Here is a 21,284-nt window from a genome sequence, read left to right as displayed (position 1 = left end):
GGTGACTGGATATACAGATTGAATACTACCCAACAAAAACAAACTATTGATACCAGCAGCAATGTGGATAAATAAATCTCAAACACGTTTTGTTCAGCGAAAGAGGGCAAACAGTTCCTATGATTCTATTTACGCATGAAATTCCAGAAGAGTCGATGCTAATCTGTAGTGTCAGAAAGCAGGCATTTGCCTCATACCCATTAGGCATGAAGGGGAGGCGACTGACTGCAAGGGAAACAAGAAAATCTGGGGGAGTGATGGGAGTGAGGGCTGCGGTGAGGACTACACAGGTGAGTACATTTGTTAAAATTCATCTAATCAGACACCTTAGATGAGTACATTTTTGTATGTAAGTTATTTTTTCTTTTTCTAAACCTTGTCTTCATTTTTTTAAAAAAATACAGTTTATTGATTTTTTACAGAGAGGAAGGGAGAGGGATAGAGAGTTAGAAACATGGATGAGAGAGAAACATCCATCGATCAGCTGCCTCCTGCACGCCACCTACTGGGGATGTGCCCGCAACCAAGGTACGTGCCCTTGACGGGAATCGAACCCGAGACCCTTCAGTCCGCAGGCAGACGCTCTATCCACTGACCCAAACCGGTTAGGCTGTAAGTTATTTTTTCAATAAAATTGACATTTAAAAAAAGAAAAAAGCTGGTTCCCGCACAGCAGAAGCTCCATCCAGGGTTCCAGAGAGAGATGTATCCAGCTACGCCCTCCAGCACAGCTCCGGGAAAGACTATCCCTTCCCGGTTGAATTGCTGGCGCCTCCGCTGAAAATCAGCGAAACTTACAGGAGGGTGCGGAGCCCAGCGGCGGGACGGATGAGGATGCGCGGAGAGTTCCCTGGGGGCTCCGGCCGCTGTGCGCGCGGCTGTTTGTTAAATGACGGGCTCTCTCCGGATTCCTCACCAGCTGCCGCCCCCTCTCCTGGCCGCGGGACAAGCCATCCTTCTGGGAACAGGGCTCTCCTCTCCGGGGACCCACACGGGAAGGGGGGACAAGAAGAAGGCGGTGAGCACAAAGAGCGCCAGGGCTTCCCCCGGTGGCCAAGCCTCTCCAAGCGGGGCGGCGGGCGCGGTAGACCCCGTAAGTGCCGTGATCCGCGCGTCCCGGAGCGCAGCACCCGCCTCACCTGGGCACGCTCACAAGTGCAAACGCCTGGGCCCGGGCGGCCTGCTCAATGGGGAGCCGGCGGCAGCACGTGCGTTTTGACGGGCCGTCCAGGTGCCCCGAGACTCAGGGCACAGGACGGCAGGCGGGCGGGAGAAGGGCCTCCCTTTAGGGCTGATTGGACACCACCCGTGCCCTCCGCAGCCTCATAACAGCTGCGGGGCAGCCGGCGCGGCGCGATTAGGCGGTGAGAGCCCGGAGGGAGTGCTCCGAGGACCGGCCCGGGCGACCCGCGCCCGCCAAGCAGCCACAGCGAGGCCAGCCGCCCGGGGTGACGGGGCCCCGGAGCGCACGACGCGCACTTCCCCCTGCGTGCGGGGCGGGCAGCGGGTGGCGGGTCCTCGCCGCGCTCTGGGCCGCCCTGCGCGGGCCTCTCCTCCCCAGGCCCCACCGCAGCGCACCGCCGGCTCCCCCGGCGCCATGAACCGCAGCCGCACCAGCACCCCGGACAAGGCCGGGACAGCCAAGCTTTGGGGTGAGTGCGCACGGGCTGCTGGCGCGTCCGCCGGGGGAGGACGGCCTGGAGGACACGGCCCCCAACTCCCTGCCTCTCCCTTCCAGGCTGTGAGTTAAACCAGGAGAAGCGGACCTGGACCTTCAAGCCGCAGAAGGAGGGCGAGCAGGACTGTAAGGTGTTGCTCAATACGGTGGGTGCCCCCTCCCCCACCCCAAGGCGGGGAGGAGTGACTCAAACCACTAAGAGAGGAGCGGGGAGTCGGATCCCTACCGAGGCAACAAGGTTTCCCCGCTCTGCCCTCGGGTGACGAGGTGCCCGCCTGTTGTCCACCCGCTCAGATTTGCCTGGGGGAGAAAGTCAAAGAGGAGATGAACCTCGTGGAGATCCTGCCCCCAGCAAGCCAGGAGGACAAGAGGACGAAGCCCATCATCGTCGCCTCGCTGCAGGCCTCTGTGCTGCCCATGGTGAGTCTCGCCGGCAGGCGCGGGGACACTGCTGCTCAGCTCCCTGGGGTGGGCGTCCTGCCACAGCGTCGCCATCCTAGAGAGGGGGTGCGCCCATGGCCAAAAGCCTGAATCATCCTGCTTCCACCCCAGCCCACCTTTACTCGCTGCGGATGGTGGCTATATAGCTTCTCTTCTAAATCGCATATTTTAACTGCTTACTGATGGTGTCAGGACTCTGTTGATGACTTACCTATTGATTGTGTATCCAGAAATTCTCTCATTTCTGATCACTTATCTTGTGTTTTCTATGCAAATCGTCATTGTGAATAATGGCAGTTTTTGTGTCCCTTCTTAAAATCCTGCTACACTGGCTAGGACCTCCAGTACCATATCAGATAAAATGATAGTGGTAGACACCCTGTTTCATTCTTGGTTTCTTTCTAAAGAAATGCTTCTGAAGTTTCTCCTTTAGGTCTGACAGGTCCGGTAGACACCCTTTGTCAGCTTCAGGAAGTCCCCATCCCTTCCCACTCTGCGTTTAAAATTAAGTTTTCTTCTTTTTAATCAAGAGTGGTTATCAAACATTTTTCTACTCAAATGATCTTGGGTTCTTTTCTTCTTTAATCTGCTAAGTGGTAAGTTATATTAATAGAATAATATTCAGCCAACTTTTCATTCCTGAGATAAATACAATTTGATCATATTGTAAACGGCTTGATCTACTTTGTAAGACTTTTTAAAAATATGTGTATATTCATAAGTGAGGTTGGCCTATGAATTCCTTATCTGGGTACCAAGGCCTGCTGGCCTCATGAGCTGAGGGTGGAGTGTGCTCTTCTGTGTGGTGGGACAGTGAGTATAAGACTAGGATTATCTGTCCTTGACAATCTGGGAGACTGTCCTTGTAAACCTGCCCTCAAACCGTTTTTTTTCCCTCCCTCTGAGATGTCCCGAGATCTCATTCCTTCCCATGGTTTTAAAGGCCATCTGTTCAAAATGAATACTCTGAAATTTATTTTTATAAACCCAACCTCTGAATATATTCAGGAGATATCCAAGAGATATCCCAAACATAACAAATCTAAATCCAAATTCTTGATTTTTACGTATAATCTCTTTCCCTACCCCAACCGGATCCTCTCCCAGGGCACAGTTCCTCAGTCGTCAGGAACTATGCAATCCTTCTGCAATCCCCCAAGTCTGATCCACCAGCAAAGCCTGTTGGCTCCACCTTCCCCAGTCTGACCACATCCCACCCCCTGCTACACCGGGTCCAGGGGACCATCTCTTCTTGCTCAGTTTTATTGCAGGGACTCCTCACTGGCCTACCTGCCTTAACCCTTTGTCCCCTATAGTCTAAGGCAGGGGTGGGCAAACTTTTTGACTCGAGGGCCACAATGGGTTCTTAAACTGGACCGGAGGGCCGGAACAAAAGCATGGATGGAGTGTTTGTGTGAACTAATATAAATTCAAAGTAAACATCATTACATAAAAGGGTCCGGTCTTTTTTTTCAATAGTTTTATTCATTTCAAACGGGCCGGATCTGGCCCGCGGGCCTTAGTTTGCCCATGGCTGATAAGGGTTGACAAACTACAAGGTGAAATCCAGCCCACTGCCTGTTTTTGTAAAGTTTTGTTGAAACACAGCTAATCCTCCTTCATTTACATATTATTCATGGCTGTTTTCATGCAGTAACTGCAGGGTTGAGTATTCTCCACAGACCATAGGGTTTACAAACTAAAATATGTACCATCTAGCCCTTTCTGGAAGTTTCCCAACCTTCTATGCACGGCTGCCAGCAAGATTCTTTTATTTTTATTTTTTATTTTTTTAAAAGCTTTGTTTTTATTGTTGAGAGTATTACAGGTGTCCCTTTTTATGCCTTTGACCCCTCCCCTCCCCCTCCTCTTTCCCCCCTCCTCTCCCCCCCCCCCCCCCCGCCCCCGCAGCAAGATTCTGTTAAACAAAGTCAGGCTGTGTTGCTTCTCTGCTTAGGTCCATGGCTTCCATTTCACTGAGAATGGGATCCAGGATCCTTTATGTTCTGGCCCTCAGCATGCGCTCTGGCCTCCCCTTCTCTGCTCTCCCCTCCCTGATCCTGCTGAAACCACACTGGTTCACTGACTACACCTTGAAAACTCCCAAATACCCCTCCTCAGAGTCCTTGCATTTATTGTTCCCGGGGACAGGCCTGTCCCCCACTTCCATCTGGTCTTTCTTCGAATGTAACCACAGCAGCATCCCCTCAGCTCCCCAGCCCACACTCCCCTTTCCCCCATGGGACCCACCACTGGCATCGGTTTTCGGCTTTCATGTGTGCCTTCTTCCTCCCTAACCATTGTTAGGGCCACCTCACAACCATAACCTCCAAGAGAGCAAGGACCTGGCCTGTTCTGTCGGCTGCCTTACCCACACGTCTCACAGCGCCTGGTACGCTGTAGGAACTCGATCTATAGTGAAGGAGTGAGTGAATAAGTAAATGAACTATGTGGGACTGGTCTGTTTTTAAGTTACTGTGATTTATTTAAGTTCATGATCTCAAATGTTTCTGTTTCTTATTTTTAATATATTTTTATTGATTTCAGAGAGGGCGAGAGAGATAGAAACATCAGTGATGAGAGAGAAACATTGATTGGCTGCCTCCTGCATGCCTACTGGGGACTGAGCCTACAATCCGGGCATGTGCCCTGACCAGGAATTGAACTGTGACCTCCTGGTTCATTCAGTCTCTGAGCCACATCAGCCGGGTTACTTCTTTGAGTCAGTTTTTTACCAGTTTTATTGAGATGTGATTTAGAACAAGACTCACCAATGGTAAATGTACAGCTTGATGCATTTGACAAATGTTTATACTTGTGTAACCACCACCGCATTTAAGCCTCTTTGCAGTTAATCCCTTCCACCTGCCTCTGCAACCATTGATCTACTTTCTGTCACTATAGTTTTACCTTTTCTAGAATTTCATTTAAATGGAAGCTTGCGATACATAGTCTCTTGTGCCCAGCTTTTCCCACCTAACATAATGCTTTTGAGATTTATCCATGTTGTTGGTCAGTGTGCTCCTTTTTTATATCTGAGTAATATTCCATCCTATGAAAATATGTATATATACACATAAATTGTTTATTCATTCACTTATTGCACATTTGGGTAGTTTTCAATTTTATACTATTATGAATTTAAGTGTAGGTATTTGTATGGACATATTTTTTCATCCTTGAGTAAATACCTAGGAGTGGAATTGCTGTATCGTGTAGCAAATGTGTGTTAAACTCTGTACAAAACTGCCAAACTATTTTCCAAATTGCATTCCTACCAGCAATGTAGGAGAATTACAGTTGCTCTACATCCCCACCAATGCACTGTCAACCTTAATTTTAGCTACTCAGTACCTCGATAGTGGCATCTCATTGTGATTTTGATTTACATTTTCTTAATAACTGGTGATGTTGATCATTTTTTAAAATGTGTTTTCTTTTTTGGGGGGGGGCGGGGGAAGAAAGGGGAGAGAGAGAAAGAGAGAGAGATGTGAGAGAGAAACATTGATCGGCTGCCTCCCACACGTACCCCAGCTGGGGATGAAACCTGCAACCTGGGTTTGTGCCCTGACTGGGAATCGAACCAGCCACCTTTCAGTGCACAGTATGATGGCCAACCAACTGAGCCATGCCAGCCAGTGCAATATTGATCATTTTTAAAATTTGTTGTTTGGTCATTTGTATATCTTCTTTTTTCAAAATGCCTGTTTAGATGTTTTGCCAATTTTTGTTTTTTCTTTTTAAAAAAATCTTTATTGTTGGGGTTATTACAGATGTCCACCCCTTCCCTCCTCCCCATTATCCCCTTCACCGGTTCCTGCCCCACCCCAGGCCTTTACCAGCCTATTGTTATGTCCATAGGTAATGCATATCCTATATAATAAAAGCCTAATATGCTAAGTGTCTGGTCATCCAGTCGACCGTTCAACAAATCAAAGTGTAATATGCTAATGATATGCTAAGGCCGCTCAACTGCTTGCTATGACGTGCACTGACCACCAGGAGGCAGACGCTCCAACCAGTAGCTTAGCTTGCTGCTGGTGTCTAGCAGATTGGGACTGAGCAAGACAGGCCGGTCACACCCTGGATTCCTCCTGTGGTCCCTCCCAGGCTGGCCAACCTCTCACATCCCTCCCCAGCCCTGCTCATGCACCAGTGGGGTCCCTCAGCCTGGTCTGCACCCTCTCGCAATCTGGGACCCCCTTCGGGGATGTCGGAAAGTCAGTTTCAGCCTGGTGGCGGAACAACCAGTTGCTGGGATGTGTACTGACCACCAGGGGACAGATGCTCAATGCAGAAGCTGTCCCCTGGTGGTCAGTGCACTCCCACAGGGTGAGCACCACTCAGCCAGAAGCTGGGCTCACAGCTGGCGAGCACAGCGATGGTGGCGGGAGCCTCTCCCACCTCCACAGCAGCACTAAGGATGTCCGACTGATGCCGCCACGGGCCTAAGCCATCAGTCAGACATCCTCCAAGGGGTCCCGGACTGCAAGAAGGTGCAGGCTGGGCTGAGGGACCTCCCACCCCACCAAATGCATGAATTTCGTGCACCATGCCTCTAGTATGCTTATAAGTTCTTTGGTTAATCTCTTCCTGCCCTCCTTTGCCTGCTTCCCTCTGAGATTCTTCAGTCTGTTCCATGTTCCCATGCCTCTGGTTCTATTATATTGATCAGTTTATTTTGTTCATTAGATTCCTTGTTCATTTATTTTGATTTTTAGATTCAATTGTTGATTGTTTTGCCATTTTTAAATTGAGTTATTCTTGAGTTGTAGGAGTTCTTTATGTATTTTGGAGACATTGATTTATCAAAAATATTTATTTAAATATTTTCTCCTAGTGCCTGGCTTGCCTTTTCATTTTTGTAATAGTGTTTTTGGTTTTGCTTTTTAAATATATTTTTATTGATTTCAGAGAGGAAGGGAGAGGGAGAGAGAGATAGAAACATCAATAATGAGAGAGAATTGATTGGCTGCCTCCCACACTGGGAATCGAGCCTGCAACCCTGGGCATGTGCCCTGACTGGGAATCGAACCATGACCTCCTGGTTCATAGGTTGATGCTCAACCACTGAGCCACACTGGCTGGGCTGTAATAGTGTATTTTGAAAAGCACACGTTTTTAATTTTGATAGTCCAGTCTAACTTTTTGTTTCTCTTACGGTTCATCCTTTTGGTATCCTAAGAAATCATTACCTAAAGTCACAAATGTTTTCCTCTAGAAGTGCTATTGTTTTAGCTCTTATATCTAAGTCGATGATCCATTTCAAGATTTTTTTTTTTTTGTACGGTATGAAGTAAGGATAAAGGAACTTTTCCCCAAAAAATGATATCCAGTGCACTAGCACCGTTTTGAAAAGATTATTTTAGCATTTTTGTCAAAAATCAATTGACTATATATGATTGCATATATTTCTATACTCTGTTCTGTTTCATATGTTTACCCTGTTTTCTGTGTTTTTTTTAAATTTTTTTCGTTTTTTTAACCCTGTTTTCAATAATAGACTGATTTAATTATTGTAGTTTTATAGTAAGTCTTAAAATGAGGTAAATTGACTATTTTAATATTCCAACTTTCTTATTCTTTTCCAAAATTGTGTTGACAATTATAGGTGCTTAGCATTTCCATATAAATTTCAGAATAGGACTTCTTTTAAAATCACATGCAGCACTAGCCAAACACTAATCTACTTTCTGTCTCTATAGATCTGCCTGTTCTGGACAGTTCATGTAAATGAAATTATAAGGTGGATGGTCTTTTATGACCAGCTCTTTTCACCTGGCATACTCATCCACGTTGTAGCATGTATCTGTGCTTCACTTCTTTTTATTGTCAAAGAATATTCATTGCCTGGATATGGCACCTTTCACTTACCCTTCCAGCAGGTGAGGGACACTTGGATTGTTTCGACCCTTTGGCTGTTATGAACGCTGTTATGAACATTCATGTGCAGAGTTGTTAGGGAGCACATGCTTTCATCTCTCTTGAGCATCTACCTGGAATGCAATTGCTGGGTCCTGTGTGGTAGTTTTGTATATAACATTTTGAGAAACTACCAGATTGTTTCCCAAAGTAGTCACACTGTTTACAATCCTACCAACAGTGTACGAGGACTCCAGCACCCTGCCCAGCACTTGTTATTGTCTGTAATTTTGATTAGTCATCGTAGTGGGTGTGATCTGGGAGGTCGGTGTGGTTTTAATTTGCATTTCCCTGATGACTAATGATGTCGCGCATCTCTTCATGTGCTTATTGGTCATTTGTTTATCTTTTTTGGAGAACTATCTATTCAAGTCTTTATTCATCCCACAAGTTTTGTCAAGTATGGTTTTCATTTTTATTCAGTTGAAATTATTGTAAAGTTTTCCTTCTTCAGCCCCTAGGGTGTTTAGAAGTATGTATATTTTAAATTTTCCAAATAATAGGGATTTTCTAAGACTCTTTAATTGATTTCTAGTTTAATTCCATCATGGCCTGAGAACATGCTCTATTCAGTCTAAACTGTGTTGTGACTTGTTTTATGACCCAGAATGTGTTATCTTGGTGAATATTTCATTTACACTTGAAGAAGGTGTGTTCTCATTTTGTTGGGTGTGTTGCTCTATAAATGTCAATTATATCAAGTTGGTTGGTTGTTTTGTTGGAGTCTTCTATAGTCTCATTATCTGTCTAGTTGATCTATTAATTACTGAGAGGAGAATGTTGAAGTCTTCAACAATAATTGTGGTTTGTGTATTCCTCCTTTCAGTTACTAGTTTTTACTTCAAGTATTTTAAAGCTCTTATTAGGCACATACACTTCTAAGGTTGCTCTATCCTCTTGGTTAATTGATACCTTCATCATTATGAAATGCCCCTCTTTATCCCTAGTAGATATTGTGACATCCACTTAATCTGGTTAATATAGTCAATCTAGCTCTCTTTTCATTCGTGTTTCTGTGTTTTTTCCTGTTTTTTAAAAAAGTATGTTTTTATTGATTTTAAAGAGAGGGGAAAGGAGAAGGAGGGAAAAAAATCAACCCGATCGGCTGCCTCTTGCACGCCCCCTACTGGGGATCGAGCCCACAACCCAGGCATGAATCCTGACTGGGGATTGAACAAGCAACCTTTTGGTGCATGGGACAACACTCAATCAACTGAGTCACACTGGCCAGGGCTTTTTTTCCTGTTTTATTATTTTGTTATCATTTTACCTTTAACCTCTGTATCTTTATGTATAAAATGGATTTCTTCTAGATACCATGTAATTCTTTTTTATCCAAACTGCTAACTCTGCCTTTTAATTTGAGTATTTAAATGATTAATATATACTGTAATTATCAACAAGATTCGGTTTAAATCTATCATCTTGCTATTTGTTTTTCTATTTGTTCCACCTGTGCTCCATTTTTCCTCTTTTCTGGCCTTCTTTTGGATTAGCTGTTTTTTATTATTACATTTTTATTTCTTCTATTGGCTTATACCTCATTGCTTTGTTATTTTTTAGTGGTTGCTTTAGAGTTTACAATATACATTTTTTACTTAATTAAAATACTATTGTACCACTTCATGTATGATGAGTCTCTTACTACAGCATACTTTATTTCTCACTTCTCTTTCTTTGTACTATTGTAATAACTTTTTTTAAAAATTGATTTTAGAAAGGAAGGGAGAGGGAAAGAGAGATAGAAACATCAATGATGAGAGAGAATCATTGATTGGCTGCCTCCTGCACGCGCCCCACTGGGGATAGAGCCCACAACCCAGGCATGTGCCGTTGGCCGGAATTGAACCCAGGACCCTTCAATCCATAGGCCGACGCTCTATCCACTGAGCCAAACCAGCCAGGGCTGTAATAACTCTTGATTCTACATATGCTATAAATCCCTCACTATAATGTATTATCTTTGCTTTAAACAGTCTATATTTTAAAGAGAGTAGGAATTAGAATAAAACATTTACATATTTACCATTTCTGGTATTCTTCGTTCCTTTGTGTAAATTCAAGTTTCCATTTGATATCATTTTTCTTCTGCTTGAAGGACTTAAACATCTCTTGTAATGCTCGCCTGCTTGTGATGAATTCTTTCAGCTTTTGTATATCTAAAAAGTCCTTATTTCACTTTACCTTTTTTTTTTTAAACTCTCAGTTGAATTTTATTTTTGTTGATTTCAGAGAGGAAGGGAGAGGGAAAGAGAGATAGAAACATCAATGATGAGAGAGAATCATTGATCGGCTGCCTCCTACATGCCCCCTACTGGGGATCGAGCCCACAACCCAGGCATGTGCCCTTGACTGGAATCGAACCCAAGACCCTTCAGTCCGCAGGCCGATGCTCTATCCACTGAGCCAAACCAGCCAGGGCTTCACTTGACTTTTGAAAGGTATTTTTACTGGATAAAAAACTCTAGGTTGAGTGTTTTTGCTTTCAACACTTGAAAAACATTGCTAGATTTCTCCAAACATAGCTTGTATAATTGGCAGAAACTGCCTCTGCCTGCCTGCCTGATCTCCCCTAACCACTCTGCCTGCCTGCCTGATCTCCCCTAACCACTTGCCTGCCTGCCTGATCGCCCCTAACCGCCTCTGCCTTGGCCCCCGCTGCCGTGGCTTTTGTTGGAATGACGTCCAGAAGGTCGTTCGGCTATCCAGTCTAATTAGCATATTACGCTTTTATTATTATAGATAGACTAGAGGCCTGGTGCACGAAATTTGTGCACTCGGGGTGGGGGTGGGGGGTCCCTCAGCCCAGCCTGCACCCTCTCGCAGTCCGGGAGCCCTCAGGGGAGGCCCGGCTGATGCCGCAGAGGTGGGAGAGGCTCCCGCCACCACCACTGCGCTCGGCAGCCGTGAACCTGGCTCCTGGCTGAGCGGCGCTTCCCCTGTGGGAGCACACTGAATACCGGGGGAAGCTCCTGCATTGAGCGTCTGCCCCCTGGTGGTCAGTGCGTGTCATAGAGACCGGTTGTTCGTCGTTCAGTCGATTTGCATTTTAGCCTTTTATTATATAGGATCGCCATTGTTACTTCCGTGGGAGCAATGCCTTTCGCTGCTGCTTCAGATTGGGCTTCCTTTTCTACCTCGTGTAGCATCTTGTATGATTTTGTTAATTCGCTTTTTTCATGCATGAGGTTGTTGATGTTGATCATGCGTCTTTCTGAGCAACCTTGGTTTTCTGGCATTGCTGATCTTTTACTCGTCGCTTCAGCTGTGTCTGAAATGCAGCGTTGAGCAAACTTCCGAGAAACACTATCTGAAGGATGTAAAGTTCCAGTACAGTGATAAACTTGACCGTTTATTCTAAAACAGCATGGCTCATATCCTGGTGGTGATGCAATATTTGCACCCATGGAAGCAAAAGCAAAAGAACTATTTATGGAACAGATATTTTCCATAAAATTTTTACTGTCAGAATCTTCACTTATCGTTAATTTTTTAAAATATGCCAGGTATTCTGGAAAATTTATATCATTTGGACACACTTTACCTTTGCTGCAACATCGAGTAAATTTTCCATCAGATGGTTTTTCATCGGAGAAATTTAGTGATAGGCAAAATTGACATGTAACAGTCATTCCCCCACAGCTATGTTCAATAACTGCATCCTCATTTACTTGGTTTTTGCTGTGAAGGCAGTTCCTACCAGGATTGGTAGTACTTGTTGGTGACAGTTTTTCAGACATATTCTGTTGACGACGCCAGCTTCTTTTGGCTGCAGAGGTAGAATTGGGCCAGCTGGCCGGCCGGGGTGGGACCATGGGAGATTGGCCTGCCTGGAATGGACCACAGGAGGGCTTCAGGGCATGTCTGGCCCCATCTTGCCCCAGCAGCCCCAGCTCATGTCCCCAGCCTTGCAGCCCCGGCTCACGCCCCCAGCCCCATAGCCCCACCTGGCACCCGCTCACCTGCTCCACCATCCCACCATGGTCCCGCTCTCATCGGGGCCCATCGGGGCAGCAGTGCCTCCACTGCCACTCACTGCCAGCGCAGTGTCGCTGACACCCGCCATGTTCCGCGCCGCCCCCTGGTGGTCAGCGCACTTCATAACGAGTGATTGAACTCTTGGTCTCCTGGTTGAACTCCTGAGGGCACAATTTGCATATATATATTTATTTATTTATTTTATCAGTCAATATGTGGTAACTTTATCTCTAAAGTACTTATTGAATTAAAGCGTAAATCATATGATATTAATTTGTTTCCCAGTCGTCCCTCAATATCCACTCTCCCTTTTCTTTAGTAGTGGAATTCATGACTTTTAGCTGGCCATAAGGCTACTGAGAATAAAAACTATATTGCGTTTGAGTTTGGCATGGCAATGAAGTTCTGGCCAGTGGAATGTAAGCAGAAGTGGTATCTCCTGCATCTGCCGTGTCCTCAAACAGAGATCATGTGACTGTTTTTTGTCTCTTTCTCCTTCCTGCTGGCCAGAATGGAGACGTGATGGCCAGGAGGTAGAAGCCATGTGTTGAGGTTGGTGAAGCTACACGGTACAGAGAGCCTGGGTCCCTGGTGATTGAGGAGCAGTAAGCCCACAGCTGCTTATATCTGGACTTAGTTTACATGTCAAAGAAACAAGCTTCTAGTTGTGTAAGCTACTGTTACTGAGTTTTCTGTCACTTGATACCAAATCTAATGCTAACAACTACAACTAGCTCAATTTTAAAGCACTTTATTTTTTATTTTTAGAGCAGTTTCAGGTTTATAATAAAACTAGAGGCCCGGTGCACAAAAATTTGTGCACTCGGGGGGGGGGGGGGGTCCCCTCAGCCCGGCCTGTGCCCTCTTGCAGTCTGGGACCCCTCGGGAGATAACGACCTGCTGGCTTAGGTCTGCTCCCGGGTGGCAGAGGGCAGGCCCAATCCCTAGGTGCAGCCCCTGGTCGGGCTCAGAGCAGGGCCGATTGGGGAGTTGGGGCGCCGCCCCCTGTCACGCACAGAGCAGGGCCCATCAGGGGGGTTGGGGCTCAGTACCCTGTCACACACAGAGCAGGGTCAATCAGGGGGTTGGGGAGCTCCCCCCTGTCACTCACAGAGCAGGGCCCATCAGGGGATTAGGGAGCTCCCCCCTGTCACGCACAGAGCAGGGCCCATCAGGGGGGTTGGGGCGCCGCACCCTGTCACACTCAGGGCAGGGCCGATGGGGAGGTTATGGCTCTACCCCATCACACACAGAGCAGGGCCCATGGGGGGGGGGGGTTGGGGCACCGCCCTCTATCACCCACAGAGCAGGGCCGATCAGGGGGTTGAGGTGCCACCACTGTCACACTCAGGGCAGGGCCGATGGGGAGGTTATGGCTCTACCGTGTCACACACAGAGCAGGGCCCGTGGGAGGGGGGTTGGGATGCCGCACCCTGTCACACACAGAGCTACAGGGCGATCAGGGGGTTGGGGAGCTCCCCCCTATCAGGCACAGAGTAGGGCTGATCATGGGGTTGGGGAACACGAACAGAGCAGGGCGGATAGGGAGGTTGTGGCCCCGCCCCCTGTCACACACAGAGCCGCAGGGCGATCAGGGGGTTTGGGCGCTGCTCCCTGTCACGCTGATCCCGGTGCTGGGAGGCCTCATGGCTCCGTTGATCCCGGTGCTGGGAGGCATATTACCCTTTTACTATATAGGATAGAGGCCTGGTGCACGAGTGGGGGCCAGCTGGTTTGCCCTGAAGGGTGTCCTGGATCAGGGTGGAGGTCCCCACTGGGGTGCCTGGCCAGTCTGGGTGAGGGGATGATGGCTGTTTGCAGCTGGTCACACACCCTTCAGGGTGGGGGTCCCCACTGGGGTGCCTGGCCAGTCTGAGTGAGGGGCTGAGGGCTGTTTTCAGGCTGGCGGGTGACTGAAGCTCCCAACTGCTCCTTTTTTTCTTTTTTTTTTTAATTCTGGGCCAGCTTTAGCTCTGGCTCCAGCTCTGAGGCCTCTGCTGCTGAAAGCAGGTATCTGGTTTGTTTGTGTTCTATAATTGAAACACTGTATCAACTCCAGCTCTGAGATCCTGGCTCACTGAAAGTAGATTTCTGGGGTTTTGTTTAACTTCTATATTTGTAACTATGTTTCAAACTGTAAGCTCAGAGGCCGGCAAGGCAGGCAGGGAACGTTGGTTTCCTCCGTCACTGAAGCAAGCAGCCTCATGTTCGCTTCAAGCTGCCTGGCTGCCTGCCGCCATCTTGGCTGGCAGTTAATTTGCATATCTCCCTGATTAGCCAATGGGAAGGGTAGCAGATGTACGCTAATTACCATGTTTCTCTTTTATTAGATAGGATTGAGAGGAAGGTACAAAGATTTCTCCTGTATCACCTACTCCTTACATATATATAGCCTCCCCCGTTATCCATATCACTCACCAGATGGTACAACTAGCTTCATTTTCATGAGGTATGGCTGCAATAACAAAGACCCAACCATGGGGGCTTAAACAAATTTGAGATTTATTTCTGTCTCGCATAGAAGTCCAGAGATGGGCAGTCTAGGGCTGGTGAGATGGCTCCGTGGTCACCAAAGCTCAAGTCTCCTCTTATCTCTCTCCTATCCTTAGTGCAGAGTTCCCATCCTCAAGATCACCTGACAGCCCAGGAAGGCCATAGCTGCAGCCCTCACTTCTCTGCATTTAAGGTCATAGGAAAGGAGAAGCAAGGGATGGCCAAGGGGCTTTCTCAGTTCTCTGTCCAACTTTTAAGGAGTCTTTGCACAAGTACCACCCACGAAATTCTGCTTACAACTCACTGGTCCAGAAATTAGTAGCACGTTCATAGCTGCAGAGGAAGCTGGGGGATGCAGTCTTCGGCTGGGTACAATATTTGAATAATAACAGGGCATTGTTGTTATGCAAGAAAGGAAGAATGGATATTGGATAAGCAAGTGAAAATCTCCCCCACATCTAAATATATGCTTCCGTCTCTTTGCTTTAACATTCCTGACCTTATGTTTTAGGTGTATATCCTACAATCAGTATGTGGCTAGACTTTGTTTTAGTCTATCTGGCTGGTAGAACCTGTTTATATTTACTGTGTTTGCTAATATGCTTGGATTTATGTGTAAAACGTACTTTGTGCTTCTACTTTCCTTGCTCTTACATATTTTATTTTTTCTCCTTTTTCTGTCTTTTATTAGGTTGACTACAGTTTCTTTTCCCATTTTTCTTTCTACTGGTTTGGAAACTACAGAACCCATTCTGATTTTTATTGGTTGTCCTTAATTTTTTAGCAATCATGCATGATCAAAGTATAAAATTTATGTTTTTATTCCTCTCAAACTATCCAGGAAGCTTTTCTCATTACTTTCTTCTTCATTTACATGTTGTTGTCATGTAGTGTTTTAGCTTCAACTTGTTTTAAACCCACTCAACACTGATCATTACCAATACTAACTTATTTTACGGTAATGCTCACTTACATTTTTTTCTTTGTTAACCAATTAGCTCGCTCATCACTGCTTGTTGTAGCCACTTCTTCCTTCTCAATTTAACTGCCATATTCTTTTTTTTAAAGTTTTTATTTATTTATTTAAATTGATTCCAGAGAGGAAGGGAGAGGGAGAGAGACAGAGATAGAAACATCAGTGATGAGTACACACCTGGCACCACACATAGTTATTACATCACTGGAGGCCTGGTGCATAAAATCCGTGAACTTGGGGGGCCCTCAGCCTGGCCTGCGCCCTCTTGCAGGCTGGGAGCCCTCAGGGGATGTCTGACTGCTGGCATTGGACATCCTTAGTGCTACTGCGAAGGCAGGAGAGGCTCCCGTCACTGCTCTGCGCTCACCAGCCATGAGCCTGGCTTCTGGCTGAGCGGCGTTTCCCCTGTGGGAGTGCACTGACCACCAGGGGGCAGCTCCTGCGTTGAGCGTCTGAGTCCTGGTGGTCAGTGCATGTGATAGCAACCGGTCATTCTGCCATTTGGTCAATTTGCATATTAGCCTTTTATTATTTAGGATTATTGACTGTATTCCCTGTGCTGTACTTTACATCCCCACACTATTTTGTGACAACCAATTTGTGCTCCTTAATCCCCTCACCTTTTTCTGGTGGTGTGTAGTTCCTACCTGTTGGTTTGGGGTTCTTTAGTCCCCTCGCCTCGAGCCTCAGGCCGGGGCTTTTTACTGAGGTGCAGCCCTTCGAGGGTGCCGGCCTCCGTACAGTGGGCCCCGTCCGCGCACGCGTGTTATCTCGAGTGCATTTCCTTCAGCTGCTGCAGAGCGGCTCTTGCACAGGCTGCCTCACGTCTGATGCCTGGGGACTCTCCTCTCTTCTTCCTATTCAGCCATTGGGTTACATTTCATCCAGCCTTTCTAGGTGTTTGAGCTGCGGAGTTTGTTTTTGCTTATTTGCCCCCTGTCTGAACCAGAAACTCTAAGTGAATCCCTCTCAGCCTCATTTTCCTCTGTAAAGTAATGGCACCTTCACCATGGGTGTGGAGTAAATGAGATACAGCAGGTAAGATGCTTCGTGTGGAATGTCTGGGAAAATATTTTTTTAAAAAATTCTGTACTACCCACTGAAAATTATGGTCAGCACTTCGTCTTTCCCAGCCTTTATTCATACGCATATTCCCATGTAACTTATATGACGGAAGTCCCCCTGCACATACAGATTTGCATCTGCTTTGCTCATCCGATTCGTGCGTAGTCTGTGTGGAACCAGGGTGCCAGCATGGTCAGGCCCTAGGAAGGGCCCTCTTCCCAGCTTCTACAGGGTGCCTCCTCTGTCCCACATGGGGGGAGGGGGGAAGGCAGGAGGGGGCTCTCTAGTCTCATCTTAAAGGAACACTAGTCCCGTGATGACCCTCCTGACCTCATCTCACCCTAATCACCTCCCAAAGGCCTCATCTCCAGATGCCACCACATTGGGGTGAGGGCTTCAACGTAAGACTTTGGGAGACACAGTTCAGTCTGTAGCAGTGAGAGTTCTCTACTAACAGCTGCCCCTGAGGTTGGAAGCTCACCTGAGATCTTAGCAAGAATGAGTTGGTCAGATTCGCATCTTCTCCGCCAGAGTCCGCCTCGGCAGAAAGGGGGAGGGGCGAGCGCAGTGACTCCGCGGCTGGGGCTTGGGGGGTAAACGCTGAGCGTTTCTGCAGGAGGCCGGCCCCAGCCTGGGAGCGCCCGAGCGACCCTGTCTTCTCTGCTCTTGCCCCCACATCCCTCCGCCTGCAGGTCACGATGAGCCTGGAGCTCTCTCCTCCAGTCACTTTTCAGCTGCGGGCTGGCTGGGGACCCGTGTTCCTCAGTGGCCAGGAACGTTATGGTAAGTCTGAGCTTGGACCTGGGGAAGGTCTGAGGGTGCACAGGGCCCGGGACATAATAAACACCCCAACAGAGGAGGGCTCCTGAGTGATTAGAGAAAATCCCCAAAGGCAGCACGGTTGCCAGTAGCCTGGGCTGGAAGGCCACAGGCACAGTTCTACCCCCAGTTCCTCTTCACCTGCCTGCACCTCACCTCCCTGCACCTCACCTCCCTGCACCTCACCTCCCTGCACCTCACCTGCCTGCACCTCACCTCCCTGCACCTCACCTCCCTGCACCTCACCTCCCTGCACCTCACCTCCCTGCACCTCACCTCCCTGCACCTCACCTCTCTGCACCGGGCCTGTGCCGCAGCCCCTCACCTGGAACACGAGGGTAGGGGTGCACTTGGTTTCATCTTCAAAGACTAGCTGTGAGGAGTAAATGGGATGTTCAGGAAAAGCAGTTAGCATGGTACCCAGTACAAGCACGCACTTAACGTGTTAGCTTAGCCTGGCCAGTGTGGCTCAGTGTTTGAGTGTCAACCTATTGCCAGGAGGTACTATTAGATTCCCACGATTCCAGGTTGGTGTCGATCCCCAGTGCGGGGTGTGTAGGAGGCAGCCCATCAGTGATTCTCTCTTATTGTTGATGTTTCAATCTCTCTCTCCCTCTCCCTTCTTCTCTGAAATCAATAAAAATACATATTTTTTAAACGTTAACTTAAAGCGAAGTACGTAGCTGTAGCAGTCGCATGGCCCAGCAAGTCGCTGTGCTGTTGACTCTTCCGATATCCTCTCACTGGCCCTCTTCTCTGTCCGGCTGGGCCTCTGTCCTCGGGGTGCTCTCCTGCCCCCAAACCCCGGCAGCGTCCACTTCCCTGCGGATAAGGCCTGAAGTCCTTAGCTGCTACTCTGGTTCCTCCCCACCTTCCCCTTCCTCCCCTCACACACTCCTTCCCTGGTGAGTCCTCCCTCCTTCCTCTCCCCCCCCCCCCCCCCCCCAGGCAGAGCCCAGCTTGCCCTTCCCCTCCTCCTTATACCACCCTCAGCCAGGCCCTCGGAGCTGTCAAGGCCGCTTCCTCCCACCTCCTGGCCTCCACTCTCTCAGGGAGGCCAGGAGGGTTTCCCAGGGAGGCAGGCAGACACTTGCACTCCTGCGGGGACTCTCCCAGGCACCTCTCCTCTCCCCTGGACAGAAATTCCAGACCTCTCCTGGGAGGAAGAGGAGGAGGAAGAGGAGCAGCAGTCAGAGGAAGAAGATGATGACGATGACGACGATGATGATGAAGAGGTGTCCCTAGAGGAGAGCCCTGTCAAAAAAGGCAAGAGGCTGGCGTCCCAGAAGCAGACGAGCGTGGCCAAGGTGAGGGAAGGGACCCTGGCCAGGCCCCCGGGCTGCGTGTGCAGGAGGTGGGGGCCCAGCGGGGTCTGCTCAGGCCCTCACCCTAACCACCCAATGACGCTTGTGTTTGGTTCCCAGAAAAAAAAAGTGGAAAAAGAAGAGGAGGCAGCAAGGTAATTCTTTCCATCTCTTAACTTGGCCGAACTCTTTGGGCGAAATATACAGTGCCAGAAAGGGCATTGGTGCCTGGTGTGTGCACACGCGTGTGTGTGTATAAGTACGAGGGCACACGGCGTCTTGCCGCAGTAGGTTGGCACAACCTTTTTGAGAAGCATGAAACCGTGCTTATCATCTGACCTAATTCCCCTTGTGGCAATCCCTTTCCAAGGACTCCGTCCGGAATAAGGGGAGCACTATGTGCGCGGAGAAACCCCTCGCTGGTGGTTGAACCACGAGTGGGAGCGGAGCATTCCGAATGCTGCCGCAGCACGGGCTCCCCTGCGGAGCCTTTCCCAGCGGCTGCTGCACGCGCCTGTGAGGAAGATAGCGGCCTGGGACGTGTTGATAGAATTAACAAGGGCAGGACATTAAGTCGCTTTCATTTTACTTCACATACTAGTATGTTTAGGAGGACGGAAAAAAAAACCCAAGAGGAAATACACCAAAATGTTAATGTTGGTGGGAGGTAAACAACATAAGTAGTTTATTCTGCTCTTTATTTGCTATTTTGTGCAATATGGTTGCCATTACTTTTATAATGAAAGGGACATGTTTGTGGTAAGTAAAAGAGAGAGAGCAGATGGAAGCCTAAGAAAGAAGCATCTTTGTTAAAAAAAAGGGGGGGGGGATCAGAGCGGCCCCTGGCGGGTGACAGGTGGAGAGGAGAACTCCAGGGCACAGCCCTGCTTCCTGCTCTGCAGTGTGGGCACTGGGAGGGCCGGGCTGCGGCACCAGGCTGAGCTCTCTCTCCCTCTCACCCGCCTCCTGCTCCTCACCCATCACCCCTATCTCAGACCCAGTCTCAAAGGCAAGAGCCCTGTGAACAAGGTGAGTGCATGAGGGGCTGGTCCTCCTGGGGTTGTGGTGGCCTCTGGGAAGGGGCCAGGACCTGGAGCCCCGCCTTCCCTCCGTAGGCCAGATACACCCCCAAAGTAAGGAAGCCGGTACCCAAGAAATGAGAAGCCAGGAGTGCATGGCCTCCGTGATGGGGGAGGGCCTGCCTGGCCACCATGCACCGCGGGCCTTCCTGGGATGCACCGTGGGCCTAGGGAGTATCCCCCCCGGCCCTCAACCTGAGTCTGAAGGTGATGGAGCTGTTGGGGGGCAACACAAGAGCCCCTCACCCCAACTCACTGGATTCAGCAGGACCTGGAGGGAAGAACCCCAACCTCAGGGACACAATAAAGTTTGCTTTGCCAAGACCTGTGTCTGCATCTCTTCCAAGGAGCCCTACTTGTTGCCGGCTGCAGTGAGCCCTTGTGCCCAGCAGAGGGCGGCGTGTGCCACCTCATCCGCCCTGGGCGCCAGGCCCTGCCAGCTCTGCTCCCTCGTCTCCCTCTAGTCCTGGCACCTCTCACCGCCCGTCTTTGGGGGAAGAACCAAGTGTCTCAGCCCCTTACCCAGCTCTGACCTCTGCCCCTGGCCTGAGGGAGGGAGCCAGCGCTGCTGTGGGTCCTCCTGCGCCCACACTCCCTTCGGGCAGGCCCTGTTTTCTAGGGACAGAACTGCCCGGGCTCCTGGCATGAGGCGGCTCAGGCTCAGGAAGGGCCAGCCTGTGGGACCTGCCGGGGCAGGTGCATCTGTGGGAGCCTCGGGCACAAGCTAGTGCTGTTCTCCCAGGCGTGTGTCCTGCTCAGGGCGAGCTCCTGCTCACTTGTGGGAAGGTCTGTGCTGGGCAGGAGCCCAGAGGCCTGCACCTTCGCGGAAACCCTCCCAGGTAGAGCCACGGGCTCCAGGGTGCTGTTAGTGTCTCCTAGGGGAGGTGGACGGGTGAGCCCTTTCAGCTCTGATGCTAGGCTCCCCGGGCAGCTCTCGGAGCTGAGACCGACGGAGGATGGGAAAGGGGTGATGACCCTGCATGCTCTGGCCTCCTGCCCTCTCCCAGGCCTGCAGCGCCACCTGGAGCCAGTTCATCCATGGTGACAGGCAGAGGGCCCCCGACTCGGGTCATACTTGTAGGGCCGCTGCTGGGCTGCCCCCTGCCCCTCCCAGCACCTCCGCTGGCCAGGCCTGCAGTGAGCTGATGGGGAGCTGGCCCTGCCGTCTCCCAGGACCCGCAGACCTGGGTCCCAGAGGAGGGCTATGGACACCCGCACGGAAGGTCAGCGACCCGGCCTGGGCCTCCCACTCAGCTCTGCCATTCTCTTGAGGTGGCAGAGGGTGGGCTGGCCTTCCCACTGCTTGTATTCTACACCCCACGGGATGAAGGGAGCACGGGCCCACACATGAGAACGGGGCCGCTGACCTCACATTAATCAATGAAAAGGCACAACGGTTCAGGTCCGGCTCCAGGCGGGCAGCTGGCGTTGACCATGGCTCCCTGCCCCGGTGATGCAGGGCGGACAAGACAATGTCCTCACCTTCAGGTACCCGATGGCCCAGGGGAAAGGAAAGCCAACAACAGAGC

At 49.4% G+C, this 21,284-nt stretch overlaps 1 protein-coding gene across 4 annotated transcripts; it reads left to right on the top strand.

Annotated features, from left to right (window-relative positions):
- Nucleotides 1–426: 426 nt before the first annotated feature.
- On the top strand, nt 427–20,073 carry NPM2 (nucleophosmin/nucleoplasmin 2). 4 transcript variants are annotated; one of them, XM_059696040.1, is made up of 9 exons: nt 434–1,018; nt 1,322–1,652; nt 1,739–1,824; nt 1,973–2,098; nt 17,246–17,336; nt 18,513–18,679; nt 18,797–18,831; nt 19,672–19,705; nt 19,792–20,073. In XM_059696040.1, the coding sequence occupies exons 1-9, from the start codon at nt 890–892 to the stop codon at nt 19,834–19,836; spliced, it is 1,044 nt and encodes a 347-aa protein (XP_059552023.1). In that variant the 5' UTR covers nt 434–889; the 3' UTR covers nt 19,837–20,073. The 4 variants fall into 4 exon arrangements, with proteins under 4 accessions (XP_059552026.1, XP_059552025.1, XP_059552023.1 ...); XM_059696044.1 differs by lacking the exon at nt 434–1,018 and having other exon boundaries at nt 1,220–1,652; XM_059696042.1 differs by lacking the exons at nt 19,672–19,705; nt 19,792–20,073 and having other exon boundaries at nt 433–1,018; nt 18,797–18,835.
- The last annotated feature ends 1,211 nt before the right edge of the window (nt 20,074–21,284 follow it).

This window comes from Myotis daubentonii, chromosome 5 (genome assembly GCF_963259705.1).
Source record: "Myotis daubentonii chromosome 5, mMyoDau2.1, whole genome shotgun sequence".
In the NCBI taxonomy this organism is placed as follows: Eukaryota; Metazoa; Chordata; class Mammalia; order Chiroptera; family Vespertilionidae; genus Myotis; species Myotis daubentonii.
The sequence above is the reverse complement of the archived record's forward strand: the minus strand, read 5'-3'. Positions and strand labels throughout refer to the sequence as shown.